Genomic DNA, 25,312 nt, shown 5'->3' with positions numbered 1-25,312 from the left:
CTTATTAAAGTGGAAGCAGCAGGTTAATGATTGAAGAGGAAGTGATCAAAATGCAAATGAAACCTAATAGTTGAGCTTTGCTGTTTCTCTATATATTTTAAATGTTGATATGCATAGACAATACAAGAATAAAGTTGGCAAGTAATCACAACTCCCTTTCTTTCTTCACTAGATCAGGAAGCACCATACCTCCTGCGAAACCTCAGTGACCACACAGTGGCCATCAGCAGTTCCACCACGTTAGACTGTCATGCTAATGGTGTCCCCGAGCCTCAGATCACTTGGTTTAAAAACAACCACAAAATACAACAAGAACCTGGTAAGAGATTTTTTTCTTGCATTTATTATTTCTCGTCTTCCATCAGTCCCTTTTTCTTTTAACATTCCTGTTACCTGCTGATAGACCCCCAAACACTGGGATCTGGTTTACACTGATATCAACCTCCAGTGAGGAATATTTGGGCCAGTTCCTATGCAGACCATATTCCTAACCCATAGAAAGATCCTTCAGAATCTATTCAACTGGAATGCTTTACATAGTACATTCAGAAAGAAATGAGAAGAGCCATGAAGAAAATGGTTCAGTTCACCATGACAGTGGGGAAAGTGAGGAGTTAGTTTCTTGGCTTTGAGGTATTGCAGAACTTTGAACACCTGGCATGTATGAAGTTCAGAAGAGTAGACTTATAATCTGTTTTTTTGTTTTTGTGTGGTTTTTTTTTTTTGAGATGGAGTCTCACTCCATCACCCAGGCTGGAGAGCAGTGGTGCGATCTTGGCTCACTGCAATCTCTGCCTCCTGGGTTCAAGCAACTCTCCTGCCTCAACTATCAAAGTAACTGGGACTACATGTGCTGTCACCATGCCAGGCTAATTTTTGTATTTTTAGTAGAGACAGAGTTTCACCATGTTGACCAGGTTGGTCTTGATCTCCTGACCTCAGGTGATCTGCCTGCCTCAGCCTCCCAAAGTGCTGGGATTACAGGCGCATGCCACTGCATCTGGCCAATTTATAATCTTTTAAATTCATCTATGCAGATGTTAAGGATTTGATAAAAAGAAGGCTTTTTAAATTATGTTTGATCATACTAGTAAAAGAGTAAATCTACACAAGTGGGTATAGGTTTATTTTCTTTCAACAGTACACATAGTGCCATGGGGTCTATGGGGAATTGGTTCCAGGACTTTCTACAGATTCTAAAATGCACTGATGCTCAAGTTTTTATATAAAATGGCATAGTATTTGCATACAATCTACACATATCTTTCTGTATACTTTAATCATCGCTAGGTTACTTTTAATATGTAATATAATACCTACACATCAATTCATGTGAACTCAATGTAGTACTTGGTACATGACAAGTTCTTTGCTTTTTGGAACTTCGTGGAATTTTTTGTTGAATTCACAAATGCAGAACCCACAGATTTAGAATGCTGATTATACTCTTAAAAACAACTAGACTTAAACCAATAAGCTAAACACCATCTATTGACTGTTTAATAAATCTGTGGTTAAATAAGAGTACATTGAAGTTATGATTTTAATTGATATTCATATTTTTATTAAAAATAAAATTGCCATGTATATATAATATTCCAACAACCTAAAGCAAATAAATAGCAATATGGAGTAGTCCTTAAATGTGAGTCCTCTGAACAAAATGAAACCGCCATTTGAGTTTGATGCACAGAATGGGGTTGTGGTATAACAACTCCAAATTTTACGATATCTACAAATGTCTTAGAGAGACCTTACACTCAGCAGGTCCAAGAACAATCACATCACATCATTTTTCTCCATAAAGTAGCACCTCCTCTTATACTGACATCAAATACTTAACCATCCAAACCAGAAGGTGATGACCTCTCCTTTGCCCTCTTCGTCTAATCAATCACCAGACTGAGCAGATTATACCTACTAAATACTAAATATTTCTCAAATCCATTCCTGTCTCTGCTTCTCAATTATTCTCTTGGCCCAGGCACTCATTACCTAGCCTCTGAATACTGTCAGTGCTCTCCAGACTTGGCTCCCTAGCTCTCTTTGCATCTACTATCCACACGGCAATATAAAATGCAGCTGTGAACATGTCACTTCCCAGCTTCAAGTCATCCACTGGCTCTGCATAACACACTTTGATGAAGTTCAAGAATCTGACAGAGAACGCCTTCAACATCTGGCCCCTGCCTATGCCTCCAACGTTATGCTCAGTCTCACCTATCTTGAACCTTATAACTTTATATTCTAGCAATGCCAAACTCTGGTAGATCACTACACGCATCATGCTGCTTAAACTCCCTATACTTTCTTTGGTTCTTGTATACTCTCTGTCTGGAGTACCTTTCCTTTCTTTGTCTAATCCCTTAAGACCCAGAATGGGTGCTCTCCCTCCAAGTAAGCCTTACACAGCTCCCACGAATAGGAGGCAGCTCCTCTATGGGTCTTTATTACTTATAACTGTTTCTACTTCTCTCTTACTGAGATTTTTAAAAATCATCAGTTCACATGTGTCTGTATTACCTATGCATATTTCTACTCCTCTCTCACATATGTTTTTTTAATCATCAGTCCATATATGTCTCCCCTCCAGAGGGCCGATAGTATATCTTATTTGTCTTATTTATATCTTGTCTTTTTATCTTCAGACCCTAACACAGTGCTTGACAATTAATAAATAAATGTTCCATGAATGAATGAATAAATGGTTTTCAGAAAATCTTAGGCTATCCTTAGCAAGCTCATAGTGGTAGCACAAATGCCTGGATTTGACATGGGGGTGGGGCCCATATCATGGAAGTTTTAAAGGTGAAGGGACCTTTAGAATATCTTTAGTCTGATATATAGAATGGAAAACTTAGGTTCAAAGAGCTAAAGTGATTTGCCAAAGATGACACACTACCACAATGGGTAGTTTTGTGGAAGACTAGTCCCTCGAGGTGTTCTCCCAGAATTAAAGGATGAATAATAGCTTTTGAAAGGATGAATGTAATATCACCCCCTTTGAGATTCACATTAGCATGTTAACAAGCCAAAGAAGAAACTGGTAAACTGTGCTAAGTTCTTTTTTTTTTTTTTTTTTTTTTTTTCTTTTTTGAGATGGAGTCTCATTCTGTCGCCCAGGCTAGAGTGCAGTGGTGCAATCTTGGCTCACTGCAACCTCCGCCTCCCAGGTTCAAGTGATTCTCCTGCCTCAGGCTCCCTAGTAGTGGGGATTACAGACACCCTCCACTACGCCTGGCTAATTTTTTGTGTTTATAGTACAGATGGGGTTTCAACATGTTGGCCAGGCTGGTCTCAAACTCCTGACCTCAAGTGATCCACCCACCTTGGCCTCCCAAAGTGCTGGGATTACAGGCGTGAGCCACCACACTGGGCCAACTGTGCTAAGTTCTATATTCCTCAAACTTACTTGATCACAAAATCCATTTTTTGAAAGATTAGTATAGGATGTTCAGCGATGCCTTGAAAGAAGTAAATGTGAATTAAGTTCAGTTTTTATAATTTGGAAATGGGTTAAAGAATCAGAGTTAAAATGCTTTGGGAAGCTTAGGATCATTATGAGACTAAAGGAGAGACAAGGCAAGAGAATGTGCCCCGGCAGCTACCACACGCAAAAGGAGTCCAGAGCGCAGTGTGCTGGGGAGATTGGGGCTTGAGCCCTAGCATGGCCCTCGTGACTCATGTAAGAATTTGGGCAAGTCATTTTTCCTTACTCTCTGAACCCTTTTTCCCTTATTTATAAAATTGGGATAATTCTGACCACACAGGGATACGGCAAGTTTTAAATGAGTTAACGTAAGTTTGTCCATAGTCATGGCTTGTTCGATGCTGCCCTCTGACCCACCTCATTTATATAGAAATTGTCCAGTGAGTTGGCAGAATTCATTGGAAGGCATTAGAGTTAATTAATAAGCTCAAATGTCAGCCCTCAAACAAAATAATAAAGATTCTTCCTGCACCACTACCCCTACCACCACCCAGCTTTCTTTGATCTTCTGAGGGCCAAAGAAGAATATCTAAAAACAGGTCATATAAATTCTTACACAAAATCTTCTATAAATATCATTCTAGGATGCTACTATTTAGCACTTGTTAAGTTCAGTTATACTAAGTCATTAATTTTCTTTCTCTTGCTTCCTTTTATTCACTCTGTAAAACTACAGAGAAAGGGCTTTAGGAAAGGGCTTTCTTAGTTTTCTGGAGATACTCTTCCACATGTATAGTTTCTGTAAAGCTTCTGATATAATATTCCCATTTGAGAAGCAAATGTGATAGCCAATGCAATACGCTCCATGATGATGGCCCTTACATTTGTATACATGAGTATCTTCAAAACTGAAATGAAAGGATATTAAGATCATGGCCTGCAAAGACTGAAAGGCAGTTCATGATATACTTGAGTTTTAAAACCCTGAAAATAAACTGTATATCCTTTAGAGACTTGAGGTGAATCTTTTAGATGAAGTCTGGCAGCTCTAAAAGGATTGATATAATAAGAGAATTTTAGTGACCTTGGATCATTGATAGGATCCAGTCCATTATCATTGTTATTTTTTAAATGATAACTTGCTCCCATTCCAAAGAAAATATGAGAGAGGAAGCGAGGCACACACAAGGGCTCACGCTCTGTACAAATGCCTATAAAATGCCTCCTTGGGGTAGTTGGAGCTTTTTCCTCCCTTATCATTTCCTTTCAGGAAAAAACTTTCAGTGCGGCACAGCCATTCACCAGAAGAAAGGTAATTTTAAGAAAGCGTTATAAAAGCTGAGTAGTAAATTCTTGGGCCAAAGGGCATCAAGCAGGAATAAAAGGAATCTTAAGCGTTCAGGCCGGGGAATGCATGTGAACAGACTGCAAGAGACAGTCTAGGCCAGGGCAACCCAAACGAGAAGAGACAGGGCCCTGCACACCTCGGGGGTGGCATGCTGTCTGCTGCCCGTTCCCAACTCCCAGCATTGCTGTCAGGCTTTCCAGGGCTTCGATTGCATGGCCCCATCCAGCTCCTTACCACTTACTTCCTGCCCTGCCTTGACATGACTCTTCCTCACTTTTTCCTTTCTCCTCCTCTCTCCTCAGCCCTCTGGGCCATGGGCTGCTTCAATTCCCTCCTGAAAAATGCTCCTTTGTCTCACTACGTTATTCTCCTCCCACTAATTCTTTTTTGTTTTGTTTTGTTGAGATGGAGTCTTGCTCTGTCACCCAGGCTGGAGTGCAGTGGCACAATCTGGGCTCACTGCAACTTCCACCTCCCAGGTTCATGTGATTCTTATGCCTCAGCCTCCCGAGTAGCTGGGATTAGCAGGCGCCTGCCACCACACCTGGCTAATTTTTTCTATTTTTAGTAGAGACAGGGTTTTACCATGTTGGCCAGGCTGGTCTTGAACTCCTGACCTCAAGTGATCCACCTGCCTCGGCCTCCCAAAGTGCTGGGAATTACAGGTGAGAGTCACTGCATCCAGCCCCACTACTTCCTGATGTCCTGAAAGATCTTCTCTCACCTTCCAGGGAAGTGATTCTTCCTTTTTTGTGATGTCTAGGTTTATTTACAATTCGTGTCATTGAGCACATCACTTCATTGTTCTCTGGTGTTACATGAGTTTATTTTATAATATCATAATATGTCTTCTCTGTTAACAATATAAGATTTATTGAGCATTTACCAGGTACCAAGGCACTGTGTTAAGTGTTTTAGAGATAGCTCATTTAATGTTCACAACTATCCTATGAGGTAGGGACATTATTAGATGCATTCCACAGATCTGTTTTACTTAACAAGCACCTGCGAGGTGCCTGCTGCTGCTTTAGCACTTTCCTAACGCTAATCTGTTTGCTCCTCGTAACAATTCTATGAGGTTTGCTAAATGATTCTGACTGTTTTACAGACTAATGGATGAGGACGCTGAGACTTAGGAAAAATAACTGGTCTCAGATCATAGAGTTAGCGAGTAGCCTATCAAGGTTCAAACCAGAAAAGTTTGACTCTGAAGCCTGCGCTCTGCACAGTGAACATATGGGCATTTAGCATTAAGCATAATTAAACACTAGCTCACCTCATTCACAAGAGAACAAATAAGCACCAGTTTTTGTTTTGTTTTGTTTGTTTTGTTTTTGTTTTTGTTTTTTGTTTTTGGAGATGGAGTCTCACTCTGTCTCACTCACTAGGCTGGAGTGGTGCAATGGCACGATCTTGGCTCACTGCAACCTCTGCCTCCCGTGTTCAAGTGATTCTCCCACCTCAGCTTCCCAAGTAGCTGGGATTACAAGTGCCTGCCACCACACCTGGCTATTTTTTGTACTTTTAGTAGAGATGGGGTTTCACCATATTGGCCAAGCTAATCTCAAACTCCCGACCTCAGGTGATCCACCCGCCTCAGCCTTCCAAAGTGCCGAGATTACAGGCATGAGCCACTGCACCCTACTGACCTTAGATGTTTTTAGTAAAGCCTGCCTGAACCAATAAACCATGATCAAACTATTATTTAAACTAAATTTTTATAATGGCAAAACATTTTTAGAATATTTTAAAGTTAAAGCAGTAGTATTCAAACAACAAAGGGTTCAGAAAGAGTAAATTCTGTCTTAAATAGACTGAGGCTGGAGCAGGAGAGAATCACTCTAACCCAATGATTAATACTCCTTCTTAAATAAAATCTTCCTGATCACTAGGACTAAGTGTTTAATACTTAGAGGACATCTTTCCTGTCACCACTATGTCACTGAAACCAAATGTCTGCATCTGTAGGCACCATATTCAGATCCTAGTACCTAAAGGGACAGAATCACCTCTGAATTATAAAGTGATTTGACTAGATCCAGGAAAGACCTTAAGGAACCTTAGAAGAGAGAGAGGAATGAGGATGTTAATGCCCAGGGATGAACAACTGACCATCTGTCACCCTCAGGCTACGAGAATCAGCAGTTTTGCTTGATTCCTTAATCAAATTCCTTAATGAAATTCAGGGATGTCAATTATCTTTTGCAAAACTTGAGTTGTAATTGCCTTTTCTTTCTCATGAAATCTATCCGTACGGTACACAATGAATAAAGAACCATTATTGCAGAAAAGAAATGTGAATTAGATATCGAGGGTGTACACAGAACAGTGTCTGTGAGGGTGAGCTGACTGCTCTACTTAGCACCCCCACTGAGACCAGAGCTGATCTCCTGGATGTGATTAGCTAAGCAGCTGTTCTCGCTAGTCCTGTCTCTTCAATATGTGTCATGAAGGTCAGGGGCTCTCTACATCCAGATCAAGGAAAACCAGGCTTCACTGCTGATATACAAGTAGCTCTTCTTCCCTGCTAGGACCATGTTGCAGAATCAAGGTTCAGTTCTTTTCCAAGGATAAACTTCCTATAGGAGTGAGAAGAAAGGAGAGTAAGGAAGTAAGGAAGGGTGTGGGGTAAAGCACACAAAAACTTACCTGTTAACATTGCCAAAGTTCAGACCTACAACCCTCATCTCAGCCAATAGAGAGAATCTGACTTTAACCACAGCCCTATCATGGTGAAAAAATTGAAAATGTTGCTCTATGCATTTTTTGCAATTACTTGTTAAAGTTTGGCTAGTTTAATGAGACTGAAAAGTACAGTGGTAGAGCTCTATGATTTATATTCAGAAAAGTAAAGTAATCCATGAGTTAAGTTCCACTTTGAACTGGAAAGCACCAGAAGCTATTTATGAAGAATCACTCAGCCGCAAAATATCTCTCTTTATAGGCAAGATCCAGGTGATTTATGTCTTGCACCTACATGCATAGGTATACATACACATATGTAGCATTATATCCTATCCTAATGCTTTGCCTAAAGAAAACTTCCTGAATGTATTTTATAGCATAACATCCTAATCTCCATTCAGCCCAGAAAAGCCTCCTGAAAGTTGCTGGCCACAGTAAGGTCCAACTGAGGAATCATACATTGGTCAATACAAACATCTATTCATATAAATAGCAAGGCCCCGTGCTAGTTGTTTAAGTTTGGTGGTGGTGATGGTGTGTGTTTGTGTGTTAGGTCCTCTTAAATTTTTAAATAAAAAAATTTAGGAGATAAGAAATAGGAGAGAACTTGCAAATGTGGGCATCACTTTAGAAAAAGGTTTTTTTATTTTTTATTATTATGATTTTTTTGCCCAGGTACAGTGGCATGATCATGGATCATTGCAACCTCAACCTCCCAGGCTCAGGTGACCCTCTCACTTCAGCCTCCCGCGTAGCTGGGACTATAGCCACATGCCACTATACCTAGCTATATTTTTTTTGTTTTGTAGAGATGGGGGTCTCCCTATGTTGCCCAGGTGTCATTTTAATTGTGGCAAAATGCACATAACATAAATTTTACCATTTTAACCATTTTAAAGTGTACAATTCAGTGGCACTAAGTACATTCACAACATTGCAAAACCATCACTACTATCTAGTTGCAGGACTTTTTCATAACCACAATCGGAAATCCCATGCCCATTAAAGCTTCTCCTTTTTTGACTATGAATTAGCCTCCTCTTTGGATTCTCTCTGTGACCTCTTGCAACACATGGAAATGTACTTTGAGCATGGCCAAGATCAGCAGCAAATTTTGTCAGAAGACCAGTCAATCCTTGAGGGACCAATGGCTGAGAAAAAGAAATGGGGAATGAAGAAAAACAAAGAGAAGAAATACAAAGAGATCTGGGGACATCGTAGAGGTAGAGGGGGTGGTAAACTCTCCCAGCAGTCATCCCACAGATCTCTCAGAGGCTGTACACTATCCAAAGACACTAACCCCAAAACTAAGAGCCAGTGCCTGAGTTCTTAGAGTAAATATATATTTATATATAAATATATATGTGTATAATATATGCATATATATTATATATATAATATATGTGTGTGTATATATATATGTATATCTAGATAGATAGATAGATAGATATCACACCAGTGATTCATTCATTCAATAGATATTCACTGAGATGGTCAACTCAGTGACAGTTACATTAGGTGCTGGGTACAAAACAGGAACCTCGAATTTACATTCTAATGGAAAACCACAGGCAACAAATTTAACAAACAAAGCCACAGTCATGTCCCCTTATCTACAGGGGATCTGTTCCAAGACCCCAAGGGGTTGCCTGACACCTAAGATAGTACTAATTGCTGTGCATCAGAACATGCTCTGTTCATGTCTTCTGTTCACAAACTTAAATGCCTTTTTCATCCTAACTGAGCACTTTCCACAGGTAACTTCTACAGTTTCAGGTGTGATAGCAAAACTAGCACAGGTTTCTTTTTCTTCTTTACAATTTCATGGATAGAGGGTTCATTCTTACCATAGATCTTAGCCAGCCGCAGCATATGATTTTTTTCTTTTCTTATTAAGTCGAGAACTTTCACTTTTTAACTTAAGGAAGTACTTCACAGCTTCATCACTATTCGTGTGCTTTGGAGCCCTTATTGAGGAAAATAAGTGTTCTTTGAACACAAGCACTGAGATACTGGGACAGTCTATCTGTAGGCCAGCCAGCTCCTAAGGGACTCAGACCAGTAGCAGCTACAGTATGGAGATGCAGGACAGTGGGAAGATTCACATCCTGGGTGGGACAGAGCAAGATGGCGAGAGACTTCATCATGCTACTCAGAATGGTGTACAATTTAAAACTTATAAATTGTTTATTTATGGAATTTTCCATTTAATATTTTTGCACGGTAATAAACTGAAACCACAGATACAGGGGACTTCTATATAAGCATGTGGTATAAATTCTGATCATCACTGTTGTGATGGAAATAAGATAATGGATTACACTGAATGACTGGTAGTGGGCTTGTATAGGAAACCTAGCATTTCTGAGATAAAATTTGAATTGAGGTCACACCATATGTGTTGTTTTAAGACTTGCTTTTATTACTTAAGACTTGCTTTTATTACTTAATATATCTTGGAGGTCTTTCTTTGTCAGTACATATTGTTCTACTCCATTCTTTTTAGCGGGCCTATACTGTAATATGAAATGTATTCCCATAATTTATGTAACTACTCCTCTATTGAGAGAAAAACACTTTCTTGACTAACTTCTTACGTAGTGCAATAGTACTGATTTTCCTGTCTTAAAGTGGTCGTTAGAATTGCTACTTCATCATACAGAAAAAAAGCCACTGTAGGTGACTGTCCATCTTCTGCAGAACTAATGGATCCAGACCTATGGACAGGATATGGCCAATCTGAGCATAGCATAATAATTTATTGGGGCAGGAGTGTGTGGGTATATACATACACTCACTTACATGTTTGTATTCGCAGTTTATAAATAAACATAACTGAGGCAAAGTATGGTGGCTCACGCCTGTAATCCCAGCTCTTTGGGAGGCCAAGGTGGGCAGATCATGAGGTCAGGAGATCCAGACCATCCTGGCTAATATGGTAAAACTACTAAAAATACAAAAAATTAGCTGGGTGTGGTGGTGGGCCCCTGTAATACCAGCTACTTGGGAGGCTGAGGCAGGAGAATCACTTGAACCCAGGAGGCAGAGGATGCAGTGAGCCAAGATTCTGCTATTGCACTCCAGCCTGCGTAACAGAGCAAGACTCCATCTCAAAAAAATAAATAAATAAAGCCCGGCATGGTGGCTCACCCTGTAATCCCAGCACCTTGGGAGGCCAAGGCAGTGGGGGGGTCACCTGAGGTTGGGAGTTTGAGACCAGCCTGACCAACATGGAGAAACCCTGTCTCTACTAAAAATACAAAATTAGCCGGGCGTGGTGGCACATGCCTGTAATCCCAGCTACTCAGGATGCTGAGGCAGGATAATCACTTGAACTCAGGAGGCAGAAGTTGCGGTGAGCCGAGATCATACCATTGCACTCCAGCCTGGGCAACAAGAGCAAAACTCTGTCTCAATAAATAAACAAACAAACATCGTTGATAGCTAAGGTTATTATAGATAATAACCATAGAGTTAGTACCATTTGACACATTTTTAAGTGCCTGAATCATCCTGAAATGCTTTATTAGAACAAGAGCACAGTTCACAGTGAAAGCACACAAAGATGCTCTCATTTTAAATATTTAGAAATACATGTGTTTTGGGCACAGTTTCAAAGGATTCATTGTAACTATAGCCTCTTGAAGGCTTTATTCTGCTAACATAACTCTATTTTGTAAGTTAAGGTAGTGAAGAAATAGACATTATCCCAAATCACAGGATCTTTGTTTATGGTGTTTCCCTTTTTCAGAGGTTACAATGAAAAAAATATAATACGGCTTTTTTTGTTTTTCTTTTTGAGACAGGGTCTTGCTCTGTCACCCAGGCTGGAGTGCAGTGGCATCATCACAGCTCACTGCAGCCTTTGCCTCCCAGGTTCAAGTGATTGTACTGCCTCAGCCTCCCAAGTAGCTGGGATTACGGGCATGCGCTACCACGCCCAGCTAATTTTTGTATTTTTAGTAGAGATAGGGTTTCACCATGTTGGCCAGTATGGTCTTGATCACTTGACCTCATGATCCACCCGCCTTGGCTTCCCAAAGTGCTGGGATTATGGGCGTGAGCCACTGTGCCCGACCATTTTTTTAAAATAGAGACAGTAGTCTCACTGTGTTGCCTAGGCTGGTCTTGAACTCCTGGACTCAAGCTATCCTCCTGCCTCTACCTCCCGAAGTGTTGGAATTACAGGCATGAGTCACCATGCCTAGCCTTTACAGCCTTTTTCCTCACTGTCCCCAATCTTATTCTTTTCTACGTGTTCCTCTTCTTTCCTGTTGTTTTCATGGCTAAAGAGTAAATCGTCTCATCAGGGCTCACACTGCCATCAGATCTCCTTTAGACACTGTTTTGCAACATCCTCATATTCTCTCCAGCTTTATTCTCTTCTAACACATTATTGCAAGGCTGCTTTTCACTGTGTCTCAAATTATCCCATACTTCACCAGCTTTTTTATTTTTTACATTCTGAAAGGCTTTGCCATGAGGTTTGATCTTAGGGTGAAATTCTCAATAAAGAAGAAACCACATGGTAACCATTCAGAAGCACTGAAATCACTCATCTTTTTAGTGTCATGTAATGGATTCATCATTCTTCATTTTCCTTTTCTTTTTCTCTTTGTTGGAGATGGAGTCTCATTCTGTCATCCATGCTGGAGTGCAGTGGCACGATCTCAGCTCACTGCAACCTTCATCTCCTGGGTTCAAGCAATTCTCCTGCCTCAGCCTCCCGAGTAGCTGGGATTACAGGTGCCTGCCACCACACCTGGCTAATTTTTGCATTTTAAATAGAAACAGGGTTTCACTGTGTTGGCCAGGCTGGTCTCAAACTCCTGACCTTAGGTGATCCACCCACCATGGCGTCCCAGTGTTGGGATTACTGGCATGAGCCACCATGCCTGGCCTTCATTTCCCAATGTTGTCAGCCTTTGCCATTTTACTAAACTTGAATTTCTCTTCCTTGGACATAGTTTTCCAAACATCCAAAGTTTGACTGGATATATAAAATCTCCTTTGTAGAAAGTCAGTCTGACATCCTGCCTCTATCTTTCCTGGGTCACCTTTAGCCATCTCTATATTTTGGCTCTTATGGTTCTTAGTTCGGACGCAGCTCTTAGCTAATGAATCAAAAGCTGTCAATCTAAAGATATGATTATTTACTGTGTACCTAGAACTGTATACATCAACATCATCATCATCATCATCATCATCATCGTCATCATCGTCATCATCGTCATCATAACTACCATTTATGAAAACATATTATGTGTCAACTTCAAAGAATTTATCATCGTCATCATCATCATCATCCTCATCATAGCTACCATTTATTGAAAACGTTATGCATCAACTTCAAAGAACTTATCCTTTAGTTGGAGAGCCAAGACTATCATAACAATAACAAGCATGGCCGGGCACAGTGGCTCATGCCTATAATCCCAGCACTTTGGGAGGCCGAGGCAGGTGGATCATTTGATGTCAGGAGTTCGAGACCAGTCTAACCAACATGGTGAAACCCCATATCTACTAAAAATGCAAAATTAGCTGGGCGTGGTGGTGCATGCCTGTATTCCCAGCTACTCAGGAGGCTGAGACAGGAGAATTGCTCCAACCCAGGAGGCAAAGAATGCAGGGAGCTGAGATCACTCATTGCACTCCAGCCTGGGGAACAAGAGCAAAACTCCATCTTGAAATAAATAAATAAATAAAACTCACTTTTTATTCTATTAAACTTAACATACATATATTAATTGCGTACTCTGAGCCTGACCCTTTATTCTAGAGAAAATGAAAATAAGCAACATATAATCCTCACCTTTGAAAAACTGAAACATAATAGATACAAAGTCAGTTTATAAATGTGCAATGTGAGTAGTGTAAAATAACATCAGATAAAAATTAGCACTTCTCATGGCTAATCAGGGGAGATTTCATGAAGGGGATGTCATCTGAATTGGACTTTGATGAATAAAGAAGAGAGTTCTGATGACAAATATTAGTTGGGCCAAAGTGGATGAACATAATATTCTCTAAGTCAACAGTACAGATGGTCAACTGAGCAACAGAACAGAACTAGTAGGCCAATTTAGGAGAGCAACAAGCCATTTTTGTGTATGTGAAGAACAGGAGGCAAACACATGGCTGCATTTATTTAATCAAATAGGTGAATTCAAAAGCTCTACAGATTTATTTACTCAATGGTGAATTGGATTAAAATTATATTCCATCTCTTCCCTGGGCAATGTGGTGCTTATACATAAAGTGACAAAAGTGTCCTTCACCTTAAGGTATAATGGGAAGCAGTAAAACTGTCTACAAAGTCCCTTAAAATTACAACTTTAAAATTGGACATCTTAAAAATTTAGACAATATCCCATGAATAAATGAGGCCATCAAGGTCAAAAACTTATCCACATTCTCCATTAGCAACCAGCATAATAGGTTATTCAAATCCTCACACTAAGCTTCACCATCAGATATCTTAGAGGACATAACACATTTCTACAGAAACAGCCCCGTGTAAAGTTTTACTTGTCCTCTTGGGGTTTAATGCGTTAGCAAATGCATGGAACCACCAGAGTTTGCATTCTAAGCTCCAGGAACTGAGGCTTTTTGAACCTTAAGATGACAAAATTAACTGACACAATTTTACAAATTCTGAGGTGAGCTTGGCATGCTGCAGGGCATCAGTCCATACTACCACCCGGGGAGTTAGCACTAATAACTAGCTTAGCTTCATCATATTCAGCAAAGATTGCAAAGCTCACTCCCCTCCTCCATTTGCCATTTTCGTCTACATGCCATTTTCCATTGACTTGATTTATGTGGTCATTTTCCTCAGTTACTGAAGGTCAGCTGTCTGTTGGCCCTGCACTAGACACTGAGGACTTAGTAATGAATAAGGTAGCGTTACCATGCTCCAGGAGCCCACAGTGGAATGGGCAGATAAGAAAGTCAGCAATTTTACAACAAAATGGTAAGTGCCAGAGGAGGGGCATGCACAGGGTGACACAGGAGTGTCACCCTGTCATGCACAGAGATGGGGTCCAAGAACATCAGAAGATACTTCCTGCCAGGCACAGTGGCTCAATGCCTGCAATCCCAGCACTTTGGGAGGCTAAGGTGGGTGAATCACCTGAGGTCAGGAGTTCAAGACCAGCCTGGCCAACATGGTGAAACCCTGTCTCTACTAAAAATAGAAAAAATTAGTTAGGTGTGGTGGCAGGCATCTGCTAATCCCAGCTATTCGGGAGGCTGAGGCATAAGAATCACATGAACCTGGGAGGTGGAAGTTGCAGTGAGCCGAGATCATGCCATTTCACTCCAGCCCGGGCAACAAGAGCGAAGCTCCATCTCAAAAAAACAAAAAAAAGAAGAAGATGCTTTCCAGAGCAGCTAATCCTGAGCTGAATATTAAAGAACAAGCAAATGCTAACCAAGCATCAAGGGAACCACGTGTGTAAAGTCATTGAGGCTTAGAACAAACTGCAAATAGATTAATATGGCTAGTACCGAAGATGCATGTAGGGATACAGCAGGCACAGAAGCTGGGAAGATAGGAAAGGGTCAGATCATGAAGGTGCTTGCTTAATAACAACATAAAAGCTTATCCCCATGTACATACTCTAAGTCAAGTTATATCTAATATATCGTACATCCATGTTTTTATTGGCCCTCACTGTAAATCTATATAAGTTGATCTGGCTGCCAACATTTAAAAATCATGAGCTTTAACATTAAAAAAAAAAAAATTCAAATTTCTGCCTTCTTTCTAAAACTCAGAAGACAACACCAGACTCAAATCCCTAAATTCCCAATAGGTTGGAGCTAAGCAGAGGCTTCTGCTTTCAGATGGAAGACAGGCCTTCTAGTCTCCAGAGACATAGTCCGCCTTCCATTATCTCGGTCCTAACTCATTTATATTATGTGCCTAGCTCCTGAAGGCATCTATGTTTGCAAGTGCTGTTCTATGCTCTGTTGGTCCATCTGATACAGCTTCTTAAAGAGAAATAAATAATGAGTTTCCATGGGAATTGTTATGTCTTCAGCGGTTAAATAATCTTTATTCAGTGTCAGACACCAAGGAAATACACAAACAAGCACATGGAAATGACTTAGGCTATCCTTTAGAAGCAAGCAAACAGACCTATGATTAAATTATCTCAGAAACACAAAGCAGAGCATCATGTTTATGAGTTCTGGCTGGGCGTGGTGGCTCACGCCTGTAATCCCAGCACTTTGGGAGGCTGAGGTGGGTGGATCACTTGAGGTCAGGAGTTCAAGACCAGCCAGGCCAAAATGGGAAAACCCCCTCTCTACTAAAAATACAAAAATTAGCCAGGCTTGGTGGTGCATGACTATAATCCCAGCTACTAGGGAGGCTGAGGCAGAAGCATCACTTGAGCCCCAGGAGCAGAGGTTGCAGTGAGCCGAGATTGCACCACTTCATTCCAGCCTGGGCAACAGATCGGGACTCCACCTCAAAAAAAAAAAAAAAAAAAAAAAAAGGTGACTTTTGCATGTTAGTTCTAATGACTAATACCAGAAGAGGAAAGAGAAAATTCAAACAGAGTGAACTTTCAAAGACCCCAATACTATTTTGCATAACAACAAAATTATAAAATAATATATATGAGAATAAATATAACTAAAGAAAAGCAGGATATTTAAAGAAAAAAATCATAAAACTATTAAATGACATAAAAGAAAACCTAAATAACTCAAATATACTCAATATTCTTCTATGAAAACAATAATTATTAGGTAGAACCATATTGCCATTTTTGTAGGTCAAAGTATTGGCAATTTCATATGATTCCACCTAAAAATATGACCATTTCCCCCAAATTATACTAATATAATATAAACTCAGTAGAATTCCAATAAACATTCAAATCGTGCTTTTTGCAGAAGTTGACAAGCAAACTCTGAAGTATAAAGTATTAAAGTATAAAGGGCCAAGAATAGTCAAGACCATTTTGAAAAAGATCTGGTCAGGCCATAACAAATATCATGATGTGTTGTCTAGCAATCATAATTTAACTTATGTGGTATAGGGATAGATAAATAGATCACTGTAATAAATAAAGAGGCTAGGAACAGAACCATAAATATACAAATACATGGGAGCTTCAACATAAAAAAATTCAGATAGTTGAGCAGAGCTGGCACAAAAACTTGGTAGGAAAAGAAGATATTATTCAATAAATGATGCTGGGATAATTGGCTATTTATATGGTAAGAATTAGGTCCTTACTTTACAGTATACACATACCCCTCCCCAAAGGAAAATCTATATAGATTAAAAACCATAATAAGAAAATGTAAAATATTAAATGAATCTTTTAAACAGATTTTAGGAAGAACGTATACATGGTGAATGTTTTATGATTATCAGGGTAGAAAAAGATTTCTTAAGTAACAAAAAGCACAAAGTATAATAAAAAATGCTGATAAATTTGATTATGTTAAAAAATTTAAAGCTTTGTATTAAAAATTAACCATGGCCAGAGATCATAGCTTATGCCTGTAATCCCAACTACTTGGGAGGCTGAAGTGAAAGATCACTTGAGCCCAAGAGTTCAAGGCTGCAGTGAGCTCTGATCTTGCCACTGTAGTCTGGGCAACAGAAAGAGACCTCATCTCAATAAATAAGTAAATAAAATAAAAATTTACCATAAGTGAAGTTTAAAAGACTGTTCATACAATGAAGGAAGACTTGAAACATATTATGCCAACAAAGAATTAGCATCCCAAACATATAAAGAACCGTAAAATCATTGACGAAAAGACAAATAGGACAATAGAAAAATGGGCAAAGGATAGGAACAGGCAACTGACAGAAGGAGAAACCTGAATGGCCAATAAAAATATTTCACTGGTCAGGTATGATGACTCACACCTGTAAACCCCAGCACTTTGGGAGGCCAAGGCAGGAGGATCATGAAGTCAAGGAATCAAGACCATCTTGGCCAACATGGTGAAACCCCATCTCCACTAAAAATACAAAAATTAGCTGGGTGTGGTGGTGCATGCCTGTAGTCCCAGCTACTTGGGTGGCTGAGGCAGGAGAAGAGCTTGAACTCAGGAAGCAGAGGTTGCAGTGAGCTGAGATCCTGCCACTGCACTCCACCCTGGTGACAGAGCAACACTCCATCTCAAAAATAAAATAAACTAAAATAAAATATTCACCTAACTAGTAATCAGGGAAATGTAGATTAAAACCACAGCAAGAAACCATTTCACATCAATCATTTTGTCATCAATTAAAAAGCATGATAACACCAAATATTGGTGAATATATGAGAAAGGGGGAGCTCTTATTCACTGCTGGTTAAGTGTAGGTTGGCATTTTGGAAGACAATTGTGCAATACTTGGTAGAACTGAAAATGAGTATATTCTACAACCCAGCATGAGGAGAAGTGTACATAATGGTGTTTCACATATGTTCATTAAAGCCTTTTTTGTAACAGCAAAGAAGGAAAAACTCTGAACTGTTCTACAGTAGAAAAGTAGAGTCTTAAAACATCTCTGGGCCAGATACAGTGACCCACACCTGTAATCCCAGTACTTTGGGAGGCCAGGGTAGGAGGACCACTTGAGCCCAGGAGTTCAAGACCAGCCTGAGCAACATAGTGAGACCCTCATCTCTACAACAAATTTAAAACTTAGCTGGGCATGGAAGTGCATGTCTTCTGTGGTCCCAGCTACTCAGGAGGCTGAGGTGGGAGGATTGCTTGAAGTTGGGAGATTGAGGCTGCAGTGAGCTGTGATTGCACCACTGCACTCCATCCTGGGCGACAGAGCAAGACCCCATCTAAGAAAAAGTTAAGTTAAATTTAAAACCTATGGCTTTTTTATACAACAGAATATTATACATTAGTTCAAAACTAAACTCTACCTACATTCATTGACAAGGATAAATATTGGCTGGGCACGGTGGCTCACACCTTTAATCTTAGCACTTTGGGAGGCAGAGGCAAGTGGATCATCTGAAGTCAGGAGTTCAAGACCAGCCTGGCCAACATGACGAAACCCCATCTCTATTTAAAATACAAAAAGTAGCCAGGGAGGTGGCAGATGCCTGTAATTCCAGCTACTCGGGAGGCCGAGACAGGGTAATCGCTTGAACCCGGTAGGCAAAGGTTGCATTGAGCTGAGATCAGACCACTGCACTCCAGCCTGGACAAAAAGAAGGATAAGTTAAAAGTATTGCTGAATGGGCAAACAATCAAGTTGAAAAATTATATATATATATATACTCTATGATACCAGTTATTCAGAATTTTGTTTTTCTTTGAGACGGAGTCTTGCCTGTCGCCCAGGCTGGAGTGCAGTGGCATGATCTCCGCTTACCACAACCTCCTCCTCCTGGGTTCAAGAGATCTCCTGCCTCAGCCTCCAGAGTAGCTGGGATTACAGGCGCGCGCCACCACGCCTGGCTAATTTTTTGTATTTTTAGTAGAGATGGGGTTTCACCATATTGGCCAGGCTGATCTTGAACTCCTGACCTCATGATCTGCCTACCTTGGCCTCCCAAAGTGCTGGCATTACAGGAGTATTTAGAATTTTTAAGCACACAAAATAATATTCTGTATTCTGTAGCAATGCATACCTATGTAGAAAAGGTACAAAAGCATGAATGAGAATTTACACACCAGCTTCAGATACCTCTGGAGAGAGAGGGTAAAGGAAAGGATAAAGTATAAATTTTATGTCATATAAAAGAGAGAAATGGGTCTGTCTAAAGCAAATATGGCAAAATGTTGACATCTAATCATCTTAATGGTAGATACATGGTTATGCTTTTCTTCACTTTAAAATTTTTGGAAGTGCTTAGTCAAAAAAATTAAACTAAAAATAGAACCCTTTTAAAAAGGCATTTTCCTCAGCAGAAGAGAGCCTGCATCCTATGGACTGAATCATATAAAGTGAGTATCAACAGATTAAAATATTAGAGAAACCAGGGGAGGCAACAATGAATTAAGTATGAACAAAAGATCTGAGGGACGGAGACAGATTATGAGGGTAATAACATGCTTATTTTTGTAAGAAGGGAAATAAATAGCAAGAGTGGAGGATGAGCAAGGACCTGATGACGGTTCTGAGCGTCTGAGTGGCCTATCTAATGGGGACACGTCAGTGTCTCTGTGTCATTTGTTACAGTGCAATATGAGGGCACATCGGAAAGAAGAGCTTTGCCCGTTGAATTTGGACACCTTCTCACCCCATCTCCTCCCCTCCTTGGGCTGGAAAGAGGAATCTGTGCCAGATGATGTTAGCTCATGAGCATCCTGACTACTATGTCCCATCTTTCATAATTACACACTCTCCTTGGGTGAAATCCAAGTCCTTTGACTTTATTTGCTCATGGTGCTAGCCTCTTTTTTTTTTTTTCTTCAATTTTTAGTAGAGATGGAATGTCACTATGTTGCCCAGGCTGGTCTCACACTCCTGGGCTTAAGCGATTCTCCCACCTCGCCCTCCCAAAGTGGTAGGATTACAGGCATGAGCTGCCACGCCCAGCCCATAATGCTACCCTTGAGTGATAGAAAATTGGCTGAGGTTCAGATCTGCTGCAATGGAGATGATTGTAATGATTGTAGGTAGCAAAATAGTTGCCATTATAAATGTTCATTGACCCCGAGCAACTGTATAGCCACTTTTATTTTCTGTGATTGCCACTTATGCTATATCTTATACTTCTCAAAGCTCCAATGCTTCCATTTAAGTTAACTCAATTGATCATGAAACAGGTGGAGCAGGTATTATTCTCACTTACAGATGGGGAAATAGCCCAAAAGAGATTAAATGACTTAGCCAAGGTTATGGGGAAGAGCCGTCTTTTTTTTTTCCTGTTATCTGGGTTTAAAATATTGAAATCACCTTGGACTCATCTCGTTCTTTTTCTATTGCTGTATCCAATAAAGCACTAATTCCTATAGGTTGTTTCTACAAAGTGTTTTCATTTCTTTCTCTCCACTTCCTTTCCCACCATCTAACTTTGTGACTTCGTCATTCCTTGCCTGAATTACAGCTGATGAGCAGGACTTACAGATTGTGCTTTCCTCATTCCAGTCCAGCCTGTATTCTCCTTCTAGACTGAACGTCCTTAAATGTCGCTTTCACTATGCTCAAAAATCTCCGTGACTCTCTTTCCTTCTACATTGAATTGAAACTCCTCAACCAAGATTGTTTCCTTGTTATTGAGTAGTTTGAGTTCTCTGTATATTTTGGATATTGGCTTCTTATCTGATGTATGACATACAAATATTTTTTTTCCAATCTGTATGTTATCTCTTCACTATATTAATTGTTTCCTTTGCTGTGTCAAAGTCTTTTAGATTGATGCAATCCCATTTGCCTATTTTTGCTTTTGTTGCCTGTGCTTTTGGGGTCATATCCAAGAAATCTCTTCCCAGACCATTATCATGGCGTTTTCCCCCCATATTTTCTTCTAGTAGTTTTACAGTTTCAGGTCTTACATTTAAGTTTTTAATCCATATTGAGTTCATTTTTGTACAAGGGATGAGAGAAGGGTCCATTTTCATTTTTCTATCTGCAGATACCTAGTTTTCCCAACACCATTTTTTTTTTTTTAATTTCTTTTTTGAAATGGAGTCTCGTTCTGTCACCCAGGCTGGAGTGCAGTGGCACGATCTCGGCTCACTGCAACCTCTGCCTCCCGGGTTCAGGCAATTCTCTGCCTCACCCTCCTGAGCAGCTGGGATTACAGGCGCACACCACCATGCCCTGCTAAATGTTTTTTTGTATTTTTAGTAGAGAAGGGGTTTCACCATGTTGGCCAGGATGGTCTTGATTCCCTGACCTCATGACCCACCCACCTCAGCCTCCCAAAGTGCTGGGATTACAGGCATGAGCTACTACACCTGGCCTCCCAACGCCATTTATTTTATTTATTTATTTTTAAAAGGGGCTATTACCCCTTTTATTTTCTCTTTTAAAATCAAACAGAAAACAAACATCAATTGTTATACACTAACATCTTAAAACCACATCGTTTGTACAAGAGATAGACTAAGAACAAAAATGTGTTTACGGAGATCCAAACAGAAGTGAGTGAAAGCGCCTCTCACACAGCTTTCCGATGGTACTCAGGAGGAGCCACTTCATAATCACTGGCACTAAACAAAGTTGCAGAATTCTTTGCCAGGTACTTTAGGAAATCATGATGATAATTCAGTAATAAAGCAAGGCTCTTCTCATTCAGAGGTGAATAGGCCAACATTGCTCCGATTCGTACAAATAATCTCAGTAGATGTGGCGCTCCATACACCTGGGACATGGGTGCATCAGGGTAATCTGAAAGAATTTCAGCATACTGTGGTCTCTCAAATTTGTAGAGTAGCTAGGTACCCAACATTACATTGAAGCATTCTTTTATCCCTGCCACAACTTCATTAACCGTATACTCATTATCTGTGTTTCCACGGGATTTCTTATTATTTGCATAATCCTCAAGAATGGAATCCACATTCTTCTTGGCACGGAGATAAAAAAGCTGCTTTTGCCTGGTAATGAAGTCCCAGTCATCAACAAGCCAAGGTTTTAATTCTTCAGGAGTCTTTAACTTCAGCTCTGTTCATGAATGTTTCCTCATTTTCAACAGTAGGATCTACCCGGGCCCTTTTCTTCCGAGGAGGCTGAGGGGTCTCACTGTTACTGTCACCATCTCCATTTCCAGGTGTTTTCTGTTTGTTCTTTTTTGTTTTCACTTCAACATTTTTCTGTTGCAGACCAGATGTCTTCTTTCCTGGGGCAGCCCCTCTCATCTTCCCCTCTGCATACTCTTCTTGATTGGCTTTTTGAAGTTCTGTTTCTGCAAACTGGTGTCCACATATTTGAGTACTCGGCTCTCTGGAACCCACTCATCCCAATTTTTATTCCAACCACTGTAATGTATGAAGTATTTCACTTGTTTGTCCTTTATGGCAACCTTTACACACTTTGCTTCATACAGAAGAGGCCCATGAAAGCACAGCACTCACTCACCCTCCTGGAATTTAGGCTTCCGGTCCCGCTTCAGCGCCATTTATAAGTGATTCGCTCCCTCCTCCTTCTCCCACCACCCCCAACTCCAACACCATTTTTTTTTTTTTTTTTTTTCCTGGGTGACGTAGTTTCACTCACGTTACCCAGGCTGGAGTGCAATGGCGCGATCTCGGCTCACCGCAACCTCCGCCTCCTGGGTTCAGGCAATTCTCCTGCCTCAGCCTCCTGAGTAGCTGGGATTACAGGCACGCACCACCATGCCCAGCTAATGTTTTGTATTTTTAGTAGAGACGGGGTTTCACCATGTTGACCAGGATGGTCTCGATCTCTTGACCTCGTGATCCACCCGCCTCGGCCTCCCAAGTGCTGGGATTACAGGCTTGAGCCACCGCGCCCGGCCTTCCAACACCATTTATTAAGGAGACTGTCCTTTCCCCATTGTGTGTTCTTGGATCCTTGTCAAAAATCAATTGACCTTAGATGTTTGGGTTATTTTTGGGCTCTTGCCTATTCCATTGGTTGGTGAGTCTGTTTTTATAACAGTACCCGGCTGTTTTGATTACCATAGCTTTGTAATATTATGTTTTCTTTTTTTATGCTTTCAAATATTTCTCAACTTTCTATATTGAGTACATCTTTCATAATCAGGAAAAATACAAACTATTTAAACTAATGAAATACAGCCTGTAGTCTGGCCAGGCCCATTTTATCACTATTCTGGAACAAGCACTCAATCCCTGTTTATTTCCACATTATGCCATTTCTCATGCTTTCCTTTCTCACTTCACCTCTGATAATCCTTCAAACCTCAACTCGAGGCCCACCTCTTCCATGCAGCCTCCACCAAGTATGCCTTTCTTTACCGATCTCCTTCTCTGTGCCTGACTTTCTACTTAATTAGATATCCTGTTCTACATTCATTCATTCTCATTCATTAAACATTTTTTATTTGCTGGTTTGTGTGTGTGAGTGAGTATATGTGTTGAGCATGTGAGGGAGAGAGAGAACGTATATATGTGTGGTTGGTATGAATTAATTTTTCCTTCTCAACGGATACCATGTCTTAGCCTGCCTACATCTTAGCCTGCTGTTTGTTTTGCAATACTAACTGATGGTAGAGTAAATACCCAACAAGCACTTGGTGATAGTGCAAAGTATTGAAGCTTCAAGGTCTTGAACCCTTTCAAGGGTCTGAAAATTCATGGGGCTCCTTCTACTACACTATATTCCGTAGTAACCCTTAAACTTACATTTACTGAGCACTTACTATGTGCCATGGGCTTGCATTATAAAATAAATAAAGTCCATTTATTTTTTCACTTACAGAGTAAGAAATACTTCCATTTTTATCTTAAGATTTAGGAAACTGAAACTTAGAAAGATCAAGTAACTTGCCTAAGAGACAAAGCTTGAAGTGCTAAGGCATGGATCAAAACAGGCCAGGCAAACTCTTTATCACTAAGCTATACTGACTCACCGAGCTTTATGACAAATGAACTATTATTTCCTTTGACCCATATGCCACAAATGTGCTTTCAGTCAAACTGCATGCTCTTGGTGAAGTTACTTAACCTTGCAGAATCTCAGTTTCTTCATTTGTAAAAGGAAGACAATATTAGCTGACAGGCTGGTTGTAAATGTCAAGGTATAAAAGTGTGTCACATAGTGCCGAGCACATAAAGAGTGTTGAGTAATTGATAGTTGTTATTATTAGATATGCTGCCTTCTTGATATCTGCAACTTTCCAGGTTGGGCATGGCAGCTGCTTCGCGTTTCTTTCTACAGGGTAGATGAATCTGCATCTCCAACGCTGGATATCACAGTTTTGCTGGGTGGTGAAGGTGCTATTAGAAAGCCTGAAAAAAAAAAAAAGAAAAAGAAAGCCTGGACCCAGAGAAAACAAATAAGCAACTCTGCCCCAGGTTCACTAGAGCTCGGATTTCCTTGTCTGAATGCATAATGATAGGAAGAAGGTTGTGTTACAGAAGTAGCTGTTTTTTGTTTGTCATCCAGGCCCACTAATCTAAACATCTCTCACTCCTCAGGAATTATTTTAGGACCAGGAAGCAGCACGCTGTTTATTGAAAGAGTCACAGAAGAGGATGAAGGTGTCTATCACTGCAAAGCCACCAACCAGAAGGGCTCCGTGGAAAGTTCAGCATACCTCACTGTTCAAGGTAAACAGCTGCTTAAAGAAAGCAACAAGAAATTGGTCAGACATCTATTTCCCTGTTTGTTTAACTTTCCACCTCCCAGTCTCCTGCTGCCTGCTCCAGTCTGTTCCTTTCCCTGACCTCCTTCTCCCCTCTCCCTGCCACTCTGGGAAGGGACTGTCTGGTTCTGTCTGGCAAAGCAGAAGGTGAAGACACTGGCTGGCCATTCTTGAGAGCCCGAAATCTGAACACCGTCTCTGTGGGAGAAATTGTTCCCAGAAGAAAGGAAACCCAGTTCTGACTGTGTGATTACGCCCTGCCACGGAGAGTGGCCAGAGTAGTCCACACCTGTGAGAGAAACATCCAAGAAAGAAGAAAAAGGGCCGGGCGTGGTGGCTCACGCCTGTAATCCCAGCACTTTGGGAGGCCGAGGTGGGTGGATCACGAGGTCAAGAGATCGAGACCATCCTGGTCAACATAGTGAAACCCCATCTCTACTAAAAATACAAAAAATCAGCTGGGCATGGTGGCACATGCCTGTAATCCCAGCTACTCAGGAGGCTGAGGCAGGAGAATTGCCTGAACCCAGGAGGCGGAGGTTGCGGTGAGCCGAGATCGCGCCATTGCACTCCAGCCTGGGCAACAAGAGCGAAGCTCCGTCTCAAAAAAAAAAAAAAAAAAAAAAA

At 40.6% G+C, this 25,312-nt stretch overlaps 1 protein-coding gene and 1 pseudogene across 2 annotated transcripts in view; one reads left to right on the top strand and one right to left on the bottom strand.

Moving 5' to 3' along the window:
• The window catches only part of FLT1 (fms related receptor tyrosine kinase 1), a 194,517-nt gene that overhangs the window by 112,314 nt on the left and 56,891 nt on the right, over positions 1-25,312 (top strand). The window contains exons 14-15 of the mRNA XM_032294393.1: positions 173-319; positions 24,519-24,650. Coding sequence (XP_032150284.1) covers positions 173-319; positions 24,519-24,650 — 279 coding nt within the window. The remainder of the gene's footprint in view (positions 1-172; positions 320-24,518; positions 24,651-25,312) is intronic.
• Positions 21,397-22,513, bottom strand: LOC116562261 (annotated as a pseudogene). The gene has a single exon (XR_004273853.1). The product of XR_004273853.1 is annotated as a mortality factor 4-like protein 1 pseudogene (transcript).

The sequence above is a fragment of the Sapajus apella genome, unplaced genomic scaffold, assembly GCF_009761245.1.
Source record: "Sapajus apella isolate SASKATOON/1434 unplaced genomic scaffold, GSC_monkey_1.0 scaffold32, whole genome shotgun sequence".
NCBI classification, from domain to species: domain Eukaryota; kingdom Metazoa; phylum Chordata; class Mammalia; order Primates; family Cebidae; genus Sapajus; species Sapajus apella.
Note: the sequence above shows the minus strand (reverse complement) of the source record. Positions and strands in the feature narration are given on the sequence as shown.